This window comes from Rattus rattus, chromosome 1 (assembly GCF_011064425.1).
Source record: "Rattus rattus isolate New Zealand chromosome 1, Rrattus_CSIRO_v1, whole genome shotgun sequence".
NCBI classification, from domain to species: domain Eukaryota; kingdom Metazoa; phylum Chordata; class Mammalia; order Rodentia; family Muridae; genus Rattus; species Rattus rattus.
This window is the reverse complement of record NC_046154.1, coordinates 27368459-27381373: the sequence shown is the minus strand read 5'-3', so window position 1 is coordinate 27381373 and position 12915 is coordinate 27368459. Positions and strand designations below refer to the sequence as shown.

Sequence of the window (12915 nt, the reverse complement as noted above, 5' to 3'; positions counted from 1 at the left end):
GGGGCACAGACCGGCCATTGAGAAGGGAGCTGAAAGGGTGGGTTCATGGGTCCAGCTGGGCCCAGCAACAGGGCTCTGTCCCTTGAGCCACAGAATGGGCACTGGCTCAAGCTCTCCCTGTCTGCCCTGCCAAGGGCCGTCCACCAGAGCATACACCTCTCCCTGTGGCCACCGTCACTGCCACCACTGCTGCCCCTCATGTGACCTAGATGGGACCTCATTCATTACTACTTTCTGTTCACTTCTTCATTTGCTTGGCACCGTCCTTGGGCCTCAGGCTTAGGAAGGGGACTGAGATAGAGCAGGTCCCCCATGCCAGAAAGGCAAGGACAGTCACACAGCACAATTTGGGAGAGAGGATATTTGCTGCAGTTTCTGGGACCCTGCAGCCACTCTGGAGAGGAGAGACCTCCCAGCAGTGGAAGGAAGGGCCGGCAGCACAGAGATTTCTTCTGGGTTTGCAGATATGCAGAGGGCTGAGAGCTGGGGACAGACGAAACCTGAAATGGGAGAAGACAGAGAGAACACTTTGTCTTTAACATAGCCACAAAAGGGAAAGTGTCTTGACTCTGCCCTTGAACAGGCTGTGTGACTTCAGGCTAGTCGCTGAACCTCTCTGGGCCTCAGCTTCGGTGTATGGAAGTGGGGGATAGACCCCATCTGTCTGCTTGCCTCACAGGTTTGTGGGGTGTGAGGGTCACTGAAGATGTAACTGTGGACTAGATCAGCTATGCCCGGGGACCTCCTTTTAAACCAGTCTGCACCCTTTCCCTTCCACAGTGAAGTGCACAAGGTCTTCCCCTGCAGCAGTGGTAACCCCCTGCCTCGTCTTCCTTCTCCCATCTTCTCACTGCCTCCCCATGTGATCTCACAAGACTCGATTTGTTGTGAGGATTAACAAAGGTAGTTCAGGTAATTCCCCCTGGCCCTCTAGCTAGCTCTTCGAGACAGCACTGGCACTGTCCCTCCTCCCAGATGAGGAATGAGGCCCAGAGAGGCCCAGCAAGCTGCTCAAGGTCACACAGGTGCACGATCTGGCTCCCAAGCCTGCCCTTAGCCAGTCCCTTCCCCCGACTCCCACTCTCCCGCACTCTAAGCACAGCCATGCTGGTTGGTTGCTATTAAGATCTGGGAGAATCGTTCCGGGATGGAGACAGTAAGAGGAAAGCGCTGGTCAGTTGGCCCTGCTCGTGCAAAGGTCCAGCGGCCTTAGGAGAGAATTGCTGCAGCTGGAGAAGGGGTGTGTGTGTGTGTGTGTGTGTGTGTGTGTGTGTGTGTGTGTGTACGTACACGCTCGCGCGTGTGTGAGCGTGCTTAGGAAGCATGTTTAGTGAGCAAACTGGCTTGGGATTCTGGGTGAGGAGGAGGACTTGGGTGTGGGATGAGGGGGCAGTGCAGGGCTCAAGTGTCCCCGAGTGGGAGGTCCAAGTCAGCACGGGCTCTGGCCAGAGGAGCCGCCCCCACCCACCTGAGATTTCCTGAATTCTGTGGCTCGCTTCTGCAGGCAAAGGGGCCCTTGTGGTCAGTTGCTTCTACCCTCCCTTCCAGACACACACGCCTCCATTCAGGCTGGCCCCGCCCCTGGGGGTTGGGGCAAGGGCCCTGTCCCCTGCCCAGTGGTTGATAAGGCAATGCCCCCCTCTGGCCCCTCCAGTGTGCCGCTGCCGCTGGCTGTCCTTGTTGCTGCAACCATGAAGGTCACCTCTGGTCCAGCCTTTGCACTCTGTAGCCTGATGCTCCTGCTGCTACAGGTCCCTGGTAGCCTCGGTCTTGCCTCCCAGCCCAGAGGTAAGAGGACTGTGATGGGGACACTGCAACTATGACCCTTGACAAGTGGCCTGGAGGGCTGAGCACAGACAGATGGAGAGTAAATGACAATCAGGGTTTGGGGTCGTCGGCTCAGGGAGGGCAGGGGATAATGTATTAGTGAGGGCTAGGACAGGTGACCCTCAGGCCCACACGTGCCACAGGGACCAGGAGCTCCCAAAGAGCCAGCTCGAGTCAGGTCGGCGCCAGGCCCAGGGCTCTGTGAGTGCAGCTCAGGAGGCCAGGTGTCTGTTCCATTTCCTCGGCCTTTTCCAGGGTTGGGCTCTCAGGGGCTGTGCTCTGGCAACCCTGAGATGCTCAGCCACCAAGGGGTAGGAGGAGGGCCTGCCTCAGTGTGTGCCATGAGATAGCCCCAGAGCCCTGAGAGATCGGGTTCTGAGTCTGGGATGTGGTCAACTCTGCCTCTGGATCCCGCTTCACCACTTGGGGGCTGAGCCATCAGGGAGCGTCTGTCACCATAGAGAGTGTCACCATAGAGAGCCTGCCTGAGGTCTCTGAAGGAACTCTGATGCCAGGGCTTCGAGGCTCATCTTTCCTTTTCTGGTCCTCTGTGCCCAACAGGGAATGGGCTTGTTCCCATGTGGCAGGGTAGCCTGTCAGGGAGCCCAACTCTGCCATAGGAATGGACACCCACCCTCTGCTTACTCTCCCTTTGTACAGATGGGAAGAGAGGCTCAAAGATGTGCTACCCTCTGCGTGGGGCCACAGAGCAGCGGAGCCAGGGTCTGAACCCAGGCCTGCCCTGTTCCACCGGGCACCTTCCACTCACCAGTGCCACCTCACTGGAACTCTGGAGGATCACTGTTTCTAGGGTTGGGGTGGCGTGGGGCCCACCTGGCCAGGGTGACAAGGGGGTGCCAGGAATTCCTGCTCCTTCCCTGTTCTGGCAGGCAAGTGACTCCAAATCTGCTGATGAAGAGACAGTGGGTACCCCGAGGGGCCTTAAAGCTGTACCGGTCTTGGTCCCTCAGTGTCCCCCTGGCTAACACTCTGCCAGCAAGTTGGGCTAATCTCCATGTGCCTTAGCATGTCCTTAGAGGTTCCTGCAAAGAGGTGCAGGGAAGGGTGCGGCCTAAGACCAGAGGGGTCTCCCGCCTTCCTCCCCACGGGCTGAACCACATGCCTCAGACTACTACACACGGAGCTGAAGACCTACCTCACTGAGACCCACCCCGGGTTCTCTGGAGCCCAAGGCCACTCTCTGACATCCGCCCTTACTCTCTGTCTCGTTCCACTGCCCCTCCTAGGCCACCTCTGCCGGACACGACCCACGGACCTGGTCTTCGTTGTTGATAGTTCTCGCAGTGTGAGACCCGTGGAGTTTGAGAAGGTGAAGGTGTTCCTGTCTCAGGTCATTGAGTCACTGGATGTGGGACCCAATGCCACGAGGGTGGGCTTGGTCAACTACGCCAGCACTGTCAAGCCGGAGTTCCCACTTCGGGCCCACACCTCCAAGGCGTCGCTGCTGCAAGCCGTGCATCGCATCCAGCCGCTGTCCACGGGCACCATGACTGGCCTGGCGCTGCAATTCGCCATCACCAAGGCCTTGAGTGACGCCGAGGGGGGGCGCTCCAGATCTTCCGACATCAGCAAGGTAAGCAGCACGGGATGGTTGGAGTAGGAGTCTGGGCTGAAGCCATAGGGTTCTCCGGGCCACTCTGTTCAGAGCATCTGTTTTAGAAATGAGAGGTCATTGCAAACATTACTCTGGAGAAGTGACAGAGCTAGGGTTGGGATCTTCCCTTAAGCAGAGAGAGGCGGGCCAGATGCTTATATTCTGGGGAAGGTAAGGACCCCGCTACCTTGCCATCCCATATTAATACTGGCCACTGCGAGAATGGGCTACTCTTAAGCAAAGTGCCTCAGTTTCTCCCCCTATGAAGTGGATTACTAATAACCTCTCTTGCAGCTTGGCTCAGCAGGGTCCTGGCACCCAGCATGCCCCAGATGGCATCGGTGCACTTTGCAAGCCTGTGCTTGGGAAGGTGAGACAGTCCCCTGAGTCACCGTCACAGAGGGCTCCAGAGGCGTGCAGTGCGGTGTGCAGACTTTCTACCCACATTGTCCTTTCTCTGAGTCCATCCCAGCCCTTGTTGGCCTGGGAAGTTACCATTTACCTGCTCCAGACCCTGATCTAGGGGATAACCCGTTCCTTTCTCCTTTCTGTACCCCACTCCTAGCACACTGTAGACCATTGCCCGGGGTTGAAAGCTCCATTTTGCCTGTGGGGAAACCAGGGTAGGAAAAGCTCCAACAACTTGCCCAAATTCTCAGCCGCAGAAGTGTTCAGCGACTGTGACGCACGACCCCAGCCATCCCCAGTCCCCAAAGAAGCGAGCACCAGAAGTGTGGGCTGCTCAAATGAGGTCCTGGGGCTGGGGCTGACAGCCATACTTAGAGGATGGAATAGCTCCAAGTGATGCCTACGGAGAGATGGTGACCTCTAACACTCACAACTTGCACATCTCTAGAGCAAACTGTTTTCCCTAGATCAGACTAGGGATCAAGCCTGCAAGTGAGGACCGGAGGTGACAGGGAAGCTGCTGGAATCGGGCACCTTCCGGAGTCTCAAGGTTGGGCTGGAGTCTCAAGGTTGGGCTGTAGCTCATAAAGCAGAAACCACAGGGGGCTGGGTGGAGTGTGACAGCTCAGAGTCACAGCTAAGTTTCACCCCAGGTCCCTGGAGGGAGGAATGTGCAGAATCACTTCCCAGGGGACTACGTGTTGTGTTCTAAAATAACAGTTGACCCCTTGGGGCTCCTGCTGGTGAGTCATTTCACTCACCCTGGCCCCACACCGAGGCAGAGACCCACGCCAGCAAGCGTCGCAAAGCAGAAGCCCCACTTCTGGCCCAGACCAGGCACCAGAGCACTGCCAGGCTGGGGTCCCTCTTTCTAGGGCACAGGGCAAGGAAGGGCCTGTGGGAGGGGGGCAATTGGCTAAGGGTAGGTGTCATCCTAGGTAGTGAAGGACATTTTCCTTCGGTGATTTGGTTCTCTGGATTCGGGGTGTTGACCGTCCTCTGGGTCCAAGGCAACACAGCTGCAGCCTGAGGCGTCCACATTCATTCGTGAGCCTCGGGTTCCCTCTGGTGGTCATTATGCAGAACTACACTTCACGGGTTTAGTTTCTTGCCTGGGCGATTTCACCGACGCTGACCACGGGGACTTCAGGGAGACCAGAGGCCAATTTCAGTAGCTTGAGGCCCCAGAAAGCTTGAATGTGAGTGAGGCATATAGCCCTGTTTGCAGAGTTCTTGTATGCAGAATCTCAGGAGGTGAGACAGCAGAACCTGCTTGATGGAGAGAGAGAGAGAGAGAGAGAGAGACAGAGAGAGAGACAGAGACAGAGACAGAGACAGAGACAGAGACAGAGACAGAGACAGAGACAGAGACAGAGAGGGGTGTGGGGGAGGAATTTGGCTGCCACCAGCCTGGCTCCCATGAGCGAACTTCGGTGCTTTTTAGACTCCCGTCTCTTCTGTCAACAGTCCTGACAGCTTGCTGAGGCGATTTCCATATATTCCCCCCACCCCGCCACCTCGTGCAGGTTGTCATCGTGGTGACTGATGGGAGGCCTCAGGACAGTGTGCGGGACGTGTCTGAGCGCGCGCGAGCTAGTGGCATCGAGCTGTTCGCCATCGGCGTGGGCCGCGTGGACAAGGCTACGCTGAGACAGATCGCTAGCGAGCCGCAGGATGAGCACGTGGATTACGTGGAGAGCTACAATGTCATCGAGAAGCTGGCCAAGAAGTTCCAAGAGGCCTTTTGCGGTTCGCGCCGGGAGGGGCGGAGTCGAGAGGCCGGGGGCGGGGCTTTGACGGTGGCGGGTGGTTTGACCCTGGACTTGACAATTCTGAGGCTGTGTGGCATCCAGCTCAGAGCCCTGGGAAGGCAGGTCTGGAGGCAGAGCATTGCAGGAGTGGCAGAGTGGGCTTTGGGTGGGGCTAGTCCTAGAGGTGGGACTGGGACAGGGTGACAGGCTAGGGACCAGCAAGATCAGAGAGCCAGGTCATGTAGTGGGTGTTGGGGACTGTTAGCCTCAGTATCAGGAGTGAGGCCAAGGGTTAAGGCCTCCATAACTTAGGAGTGGACCCCAGAACAGGCTGAGGTAGAGTAGTGAACCCAGGCTGGACCAATAATAGAGGGTACCAGGTTCTGGAAGGTCCCCAGCCTGCAGTTCAAGAGCCTTAGATGACATTGCAGGCATCAGGGAGGGATGTCCTAAAAATGAAACAACCAAACGACCTCAACCTACCTGGTAGGCCTTAGCACCGAAGGTTTCTATGACACGGGAGGGTTGAGGGGCCTGGGAAGGTTTGGAGTCCTCGGTGGAGGGAAGGTGGGCCTTTGTGTGAGGATTTCTTGGGCATGCTGACTGGTCAGGAGGTGCAGTGATGGACCAGGGGTGAGGCTGGGGCCCACCCTGTCCCATGGGTGTAATGTTGCTCAGAGTGTGTTCCTTACCGTGTGCGGGTTGTAAAAGGAGAGTCACGGCACCAGCTTCTCGCACGCTACGGGCTCGTCGAAGGAACTGTGTGCGCTGTATTCATTGCTGTGCTAGAGTCGGGGTGACAGAACAGCCAAGGGGCCCTGCTCCTGTGTGGCCATTACCCTTGAAAGGCCTTTGGTTTTACCGGCAACATCATTCCCTTCTTTGGTAATTTACTCCGACTGCAGCCATTTTACCCTCCCTGGTGGGAATCCCCTAGTGTGGGATCGGGATCTGTCTAGTTTAGGGTGTGTGTGTGTGTGTGTGTGTGTGTGTGTGTTCGTGTGTGTGTCTGTGTGTGTGTGTGTGTGTGTGTGTGTGTGTGTGTGTGTATATATGTGAGTGTCTGTGTGTGTCTATGTGTGTGTTGGCGCGGTGTTTGAGTGTTGGTTTGTGTGTGTGTGTGGTGTGTGGTGTGGTGTGTGTGTCTGTGTGTGTGGTGTGTCTGTGTGTGTGTGTGTGTGTGTGTGTGTGGTGTGTGTGTGGGGTGTAGGTGTGTGTGTGTGTGTATGGGGGTGTGTGTCTGCTCGTTGTGTGTGTGTGTGTGTGTGGGTGTGTGTGTGGTGTGTGTGTGTGTGTGTGTGTGTGTGGGGTGGGGGTGTGTGTGGGGTGTGTGTGTGTGTGTGTGGGTGTGTGTGTGTGTGTGGTGTGTGTGTGTGTGTGTGTGTGTGTGTGTGGTGTGTTTGTGTGTGTGTGGGTGTGGTGTGTGTGTGTGTGTGTGTGTGTGTGGGGTGTGTGTGTTGTGTGTGTGTGTGTGTGGTGGGTGTGTGTGTGTGTGTGTGTGTGTGTGTGATGTGGTGTGTGTGTGTGGTTTGTGTGTTTGTGTGTGTGTGTGGTGTGTGTGTGTGGTATGTGTGTGTGGTGTGGTGTGTGTGTGTGGTGTGTGGTGTGTGTGTGTGGTATGTGTGTGTGTGGTGTGTGTGTGGTGTGTGTGTGTGTGTATGTGTGTGTGTGTGTGTGTGTTTCCTTGAATGTGCAAAGGGCCGTTCTTCATGGTCAGAGGGAAGTATTTTGGCCGAGATGTTCAGGCATCTGTGAGTGTGATATCTGAGTCTCCTCTTCTCTCCCCAGTGTCAGACCTGTGTGCCACAGGGGACCACTATTGTGAGCAGGTGTGCATCAGCTCTCCAGGCTCCTACACCTGTGCCTGCCATGAGGGCTTCACCCTGAACAGCGACGGAAAGACCTGCAATGGTCAGTGGCTGGACATGGTGGAGCCCTGGGCCGGGGGCTGGGAGGGGAAGGGGAGATGGCAGGGATTGGCCGCTCCTCAGGAGACCCATCTGAGGCACCCTGCTCTCTGCTTCTGGACCAATCCACAAGGCAGACAGCTGCCTCCCAGAGCCTGTTAACTGTGGAAGGTTCTCTCCTGACTCCAGTCCCTTTCAACACGCTAGGCGACGGGTGTGTCCTGGTAAGGGGAGGGACAGATGCTGAGGTAAAATCTTGGTGCCACCGGTTTTGAGCTGTGTCATTTATCAGATGTTTCCAAGGTTGGAAAATGGGGCCAGGAGCTCTGGCTTGGTAGAGGGAATCCTGAGATACAGAGATACAAGATAGCATGGAGCCCAGTGCCAGCCCAGCCAACGGTGGCAACCGATGACCGTATTCCCAAGCTTCCTCTCCTTGTCTTGTGTCCTCCACAGTCTGCCGAGGCGGTGGAAGCGGCTCAGCCACTGACCTGGTCTTCCTCATTGACGGATCCAAGAGTGTGCGGCCTGAGAACTTTGAGCTGGTGAAGAAGTTCATCAACCAGATCGTGGATACGCTGGATGTGTCCGACAGGCTGGCCCAGGTCGGGCTGGTACAGTACTCAAGCTCTATACGCCAGGAGTTCCCGCTTGGTCGCTTCCACACCAAGAAGGACATTAAGGCCGCTGTGAGGAACATGTCCTACATGGAGAAGGGCACCATGACAGGTGCTGCCCTGAAGTACCTCATAGACAATTCCTTCACTGTGTCCAGTGGGGCAAGGCCTGGAGCTCAGAAGGTGGGCATCGTCTTCACTGATGGCCGGAGCCAGGACTACATTAATGATGCTGCCAGGAAGGCCAAGGACCTTGGTATGTGCTGCCTGTCTAGGCTCCGGACCTCACTGATGGCCAGGGACACCCAGGGGCATAGCTCTGGTGTAGTTCAGTGACATAATTAATGTTTTAAACCCAGATCCTTCAAATAGGGAGGCGTTTGTTAGGTCAATTCTCTCTCATATCTGATGACACAACCGAGGCCCCAGATGACCAGGTGGCTTTTCCTGTGGCCCCTTTTTTTTTGCTGATGACGTACAACTTTCCCAGCAGAAGGTTGGTTCCTGAGAGCACACCAACTGTTGGAAGACAAGTCCCCTTTGAGACAGCTCATGCCATTTTATCTAAGTGAGGGAAATAGTAACCCCCAGACAGGTGTTTTGAGGGTCAGGTAAAGCTCACAAGACAAAGATCACCAAACAGGGACACCCGGCAGAACCTCAGACCATATAGATTTGTTCTTCATGCAGGCACTGGGCCTGCTGTCCTAGCAGCTGCCACCAGGAAGTGTCTGGCACAGGTTGTCTAGGCTTTCCCAGGAGGCTCAGGAACCTCTCTGCCTGCCGGCCCTGGAGGCCAGCCTTACCGTGTCCGATTCCTCTGACAGGCTTTAAGATGTTTGCCGTGGGTGTGGGCAATGCTGTGGAAGATGAGCTGAGGGAAATTGCCTCGGAGCCAGTGGCCGACCACTACTTTTACACAGCCGACTTCAAGACCATCAACCAGATTGGCAAGAAGTTGCAGAAAAAAATCTGTGTGGGTGAGTGAGGTCGAAGGTCACCAGTAGGACGGGCTCTGCGGGGAATAGAGCTGCCCTGGACCAGAGGTGGGATGGGTAAATCAGAGTGCTACACCAAGGGATGGCACGGGCGGTGGGCTGGGTAGCTCACTACCAGCCGAGATGTGCTGGCCCTGCCTCTTTGACCAGTTCTGTACCCAGTGTTCTGTGTATTCTGTCACCTGCCCAATTTGGTAGGAAGATCATGATCCACTTTTGTAGCCAGGAAAGCCAAGGCCAGAGGGGTGGGACCACTTTTGATTGTTGGGGAGTCAGGATTGAACCCTGCTGGCTTCCTGGCTCTCCTGATGTCTTGGCCCATGGTCTGATCCTTGCATCAAAAAGACTGGGTTCCTGGACAATGAGAAAAAGTAGGTTACTACATTTTGCAAGCATAAATTCTGTCCCCCAAAACCCACCTAAAATATCAAACAAACAAAACAAAGCAGCCAGAGGGCTGGAGGGTTGGATGGTTCAGTGGTTACAAATGCGTTGATCTTCAGCAGGACCTGAGTTTGGTTCCCAGCCTCCACCTGTTAACTCCCAATTGTCTGTAACTACAGTTCTTGACATCCCCTGAGGACACTGCATGGATATATACATGCATGTCATGCACACATACATGCAGACAGAACACTCACATGCATAGAAAATGAATTAAAAAACCCAGGTGTGGCACGCTTGTAAAACACAGATAAAGAGACAGAAACAGGCAGATCTCTGGGGTTTATTGGCTAGCCAGCCTGACCTACTTGGTGAGTTTCAAGACAAAGTCCTGGTCTCAAATAACTGCGTAGATGGCACTTGAACAATGACATCCACCACATGTACATGCATGTACACAGGGACACCCATATACACACAGGCATGCACACACATGCACACATGCATGTGTACATACACACATGCACACATGCATGTGTACATACACACATGCACACACAGGCATGCACACACAGAAATGTACACACATGCATACACTTGCACACACAGACATGCACACATGCACACATGCATGTGTACATACACACATGCACACACAGACATGCACAGACATGCACACACAGACACACATACACATGCACACACCTGCACACACAGACATGCACACATGCACACATATGCACACATGCATGTACACATGCACACACAGACATGCACACACAGACATGCACACACAGGCATACACACATGTACACACAGACATGCATACACATGCACACACAGACATGCACACACAGGCATACACACATGCACACACAGACACACATACACATGCATGTGCACATGCACACACAGACATGCACACATGCACACATATGCACACATGCATGTGCACATGCACACACAGACATGCACACACAGGCATACACACATGCACACACAGACATGCATACACATGCACACACAGACATGCACACACAGACATACACACATGCACACACAGACACGCATACACATGCATGTGCACATGCACACACAGACATGCACACATGCACACATGTATACACACGCATGTGCACATGCATACACAGACATGCACACATGCACACATGCACACATGCACACACACCTGTCCTGTCAGACCACCCCACCCCAATCTCCCATGTGTCAGCCTCAGCAATGGCTGGTCACCTCCCTACCGTTGTTCAGCAGGGGTCTCCCTTCTCTCTCTTCTCTCCACCACAGAGGAAGAAGACCCGTGTGCCTGTGAGTCCATAGTGAGGTTTGAGGCCAAGGTGGAGGGTCTGTTGCAGGACCTGACCAGGAAGCATATCCTTTCTCAGGCTGTGGGGGCAGGAGTTGGGGAGGGCTGGAGGAGCACGGAGGGTCTGTGACCACAGACAGGTCCGGCTTTAGGGGTTCCTAAACCTCGGGGCAGCCTCCACCTGCTATGGCCTAGATTCTGACTAGATAGGCTCACACCTGCCTTGTGCTAGACCTTGTCAAACTCAGAGGATCCTCCTATATGGTAGAGAAACTGAGGCAGAAGCCAAGTTCTAGGGATGGGGCACAGATAGAGTTTTGGGCATGCCCCCCAAATATGGAGTTTATGGGATCATTTCGCAGGTGTCTGGTGGCTTCCCAGCCTCAGACAGCACATAGTAGGGGTTCCTCAGGAAATAATCACAGCTGAGTTCCTGTGGTGGAGGCAAAGGGAGGGAAAGCTCTGGCTGTAGCTCCTGGGAGGAAACCAGAAACCATTACTCCAGCTCTGACCACCTGCCCCTGCCCTTAACTCCACGTCTACTGGAAGCTGTGAGCAAACGGCTGGCTGTCCTGGAGAACAGAGTCATCTAAGGACTCTTGTGGCCTGGCCACCTCCCACAGAGTCCTGGAAATGTCCCCTGTAGCTAGAGTTAGTCTGGCTTTGCTACTTTAGCAAGGGAGCCTGCGGAGGATGGCTGTAGGTCTTCCCTGCTGCCCTAGGGCTGAGCAGGAGGGGACACGTGCTTGTGACTGCTGGGGGTGTGGGATGATGACGACTGCTGAATGTGCGTGTGTCTGATTGTGCTCGTGTATGTTTGGGAGCAGGGATGTGTGCAGAGGTGAAAGCGCAGGGAAGGGGCGTGTGAGCGACTGCGTGCATGATTTTTCCCACTGAAAGCTTAATATATTCCTGTTTTCTTTGTCCTCCAGTTAATTCTTTACCCAGTCAATTCTTGACTCTGAGTGATTTCCTTTTTTTTTTGTTCCTTGAGGAAAAAAAAAATTAAATGCGGTTCATTGTACACCCTGGATGGAATTAGAGGTGGTGACTGGGATTGGGAGGAAGATGTGGATGCGGGTTCACACGCGGGGATGCTGAGATGGAGCGCTGTGGGGACAGGGACAGTAGCGTGGTGCTGATGAAGGTGACGGCAGCCACACCAAGACCTCAGGTCCTGCCTGCTAAGCCTCGTGTTCCTCCCTGTGACCTCAGACAGTGCTCCCAGTAACCAGCCAGAGAAGGCTCACCCAGCACCCCGAGTTATGAACGGAAGGCTGAGCGGTGGCAAGGTTCCTGTCTTGGGTTTGTCCTTGCAGCAGGACTCTGGGACAGCAAAAGATGGTGCTGCAGGGGGCGGGTGGAGGTACCAGTTAGGAATCATCTCCTCAGGCATTCGTTTTCCAGGTACTGTGTACTGAGCCTCCATATCAGGCAGGACGGAGAGGGGTGGCCTTGAGAGGGACTCAGTGTCTTTACTGAGTCTTCCCATGACCCCCTGGTCCTCGCTGGAGAGAAGTCTGGCTTTAGGTGCCCAGGTCTGTGTCTCTCCTGGGTATCTGGGAAGCCTGAGGTGGCTGAATTTGAGTCAGGGTGATGGTGATGTCTACTGAGCCTGGGTCAGCCCGGACATCTTTGTGTTGTCCGCTGCTTTGGAAATGTCATCTTCTTGTGTGTCCCACAATTAGAGCAGCAACCCGGTACAGACTCTCACTCCTGCTCCCCATTCCATGCCTGCTTTCCTGGGGTCAGCCAGCAGCACTCTGAGCGGCAGTCCTTTCCTCACTGATCCGAGGGGTGGTGTGGGGGTTCCTCTTCCTTTGGTTCCCAGATCCTGGCTCCTATACCTCTCAGCTACCTGGCGACTCAATAAGGCTTGCTCTCAGCTGTGGAAAGGAAATCTGAGCCCTGGAGTCTGGCCTGCCAACAATGGTGGGAAACCTTCTCCAGCCTCAGCAACTCCCCCGAGCCTCTGTGGCTGACTGGCCTGCACAGGCTGGGCTGATGGGGCCTCCTCGTATGGGCCAGGAGCCTACCCCAGCATGTGCACTGTTCCTCATGGGGACCTCAGCTCACTGGACACT

General features: G+C 55.0%; 1 protein-coding gene across 2 annotated transcripts; it reads left to right on the top strand.

The window, feature by feature from the left end:
- The first annotated feature begins 1673 nt into the window (after nucleotides 1–1673).
- Nucleotides 1674–11791, top strand: Matn1 (matrilin 1). 2 transcript variants are annotated; one of them, XM_032888339.1, is made up of 9 exons: nucleotides 1692–1788; nucleotides 3075–3421; nucleotides 5377–5599; nucleotides 5847–5849; nucleotides 7390–7512; nucleotides 7965–8381; nucleotides 8953–9105; nucleotides 10813–10896; nucleotides 11375–11523. In XM_032888339.1, exons 1-9 carry the CDS (start codon nucleotides 1692–1694, stop codon nucleotides 11422–11424), a joined length of 1497 nt encoding a protein of 498 aa, XP_032744230.1. In that variant the 3' UTR covers nucleotides 11425–11523. The 2 variants fall into 2 exon arrangements, with proteins under 2 accessions (XP_032744223.1, XP_032744230.1); XM_032888332.1 differs by lacking the exon at nucleotides 5847–5849 and having other exon boundaries at nucleotides 1674–1788; nucleotides 11375–11791.
- The last annotated feature ends 1124 nt before the right edge of the window (nucleotides 11792–12915 follow it).

What these genes read in the sequence shown, in the direction of transcription:
- Matn1 (XM_032888339.1), top strand. Translation starts at nt 1,692, where the DNA reads ATGAAGGTCACCTCTGGTCCAGCCTTTGCACTCTGTAGCCTGATGCTC. An exon ending in TCTTGCCTCCCAGCCCAGAG is followed by an intron (nt 1,789 to 3,074) that starts GTAAGAGGACTG and finishes TGCCCCTCCTAG; the next exon opens with GCCACCTCTGCCGGACACGA. An exon ending in CAGGAAGGCCAAGGACCTTG is followed by an intron (nt 8,382 to 8,952) that starts GTATGTGCTGCC and finishes TTCCTCTGACAG; the next exon opens with GCTTTAAGATGTTTGCCGTG.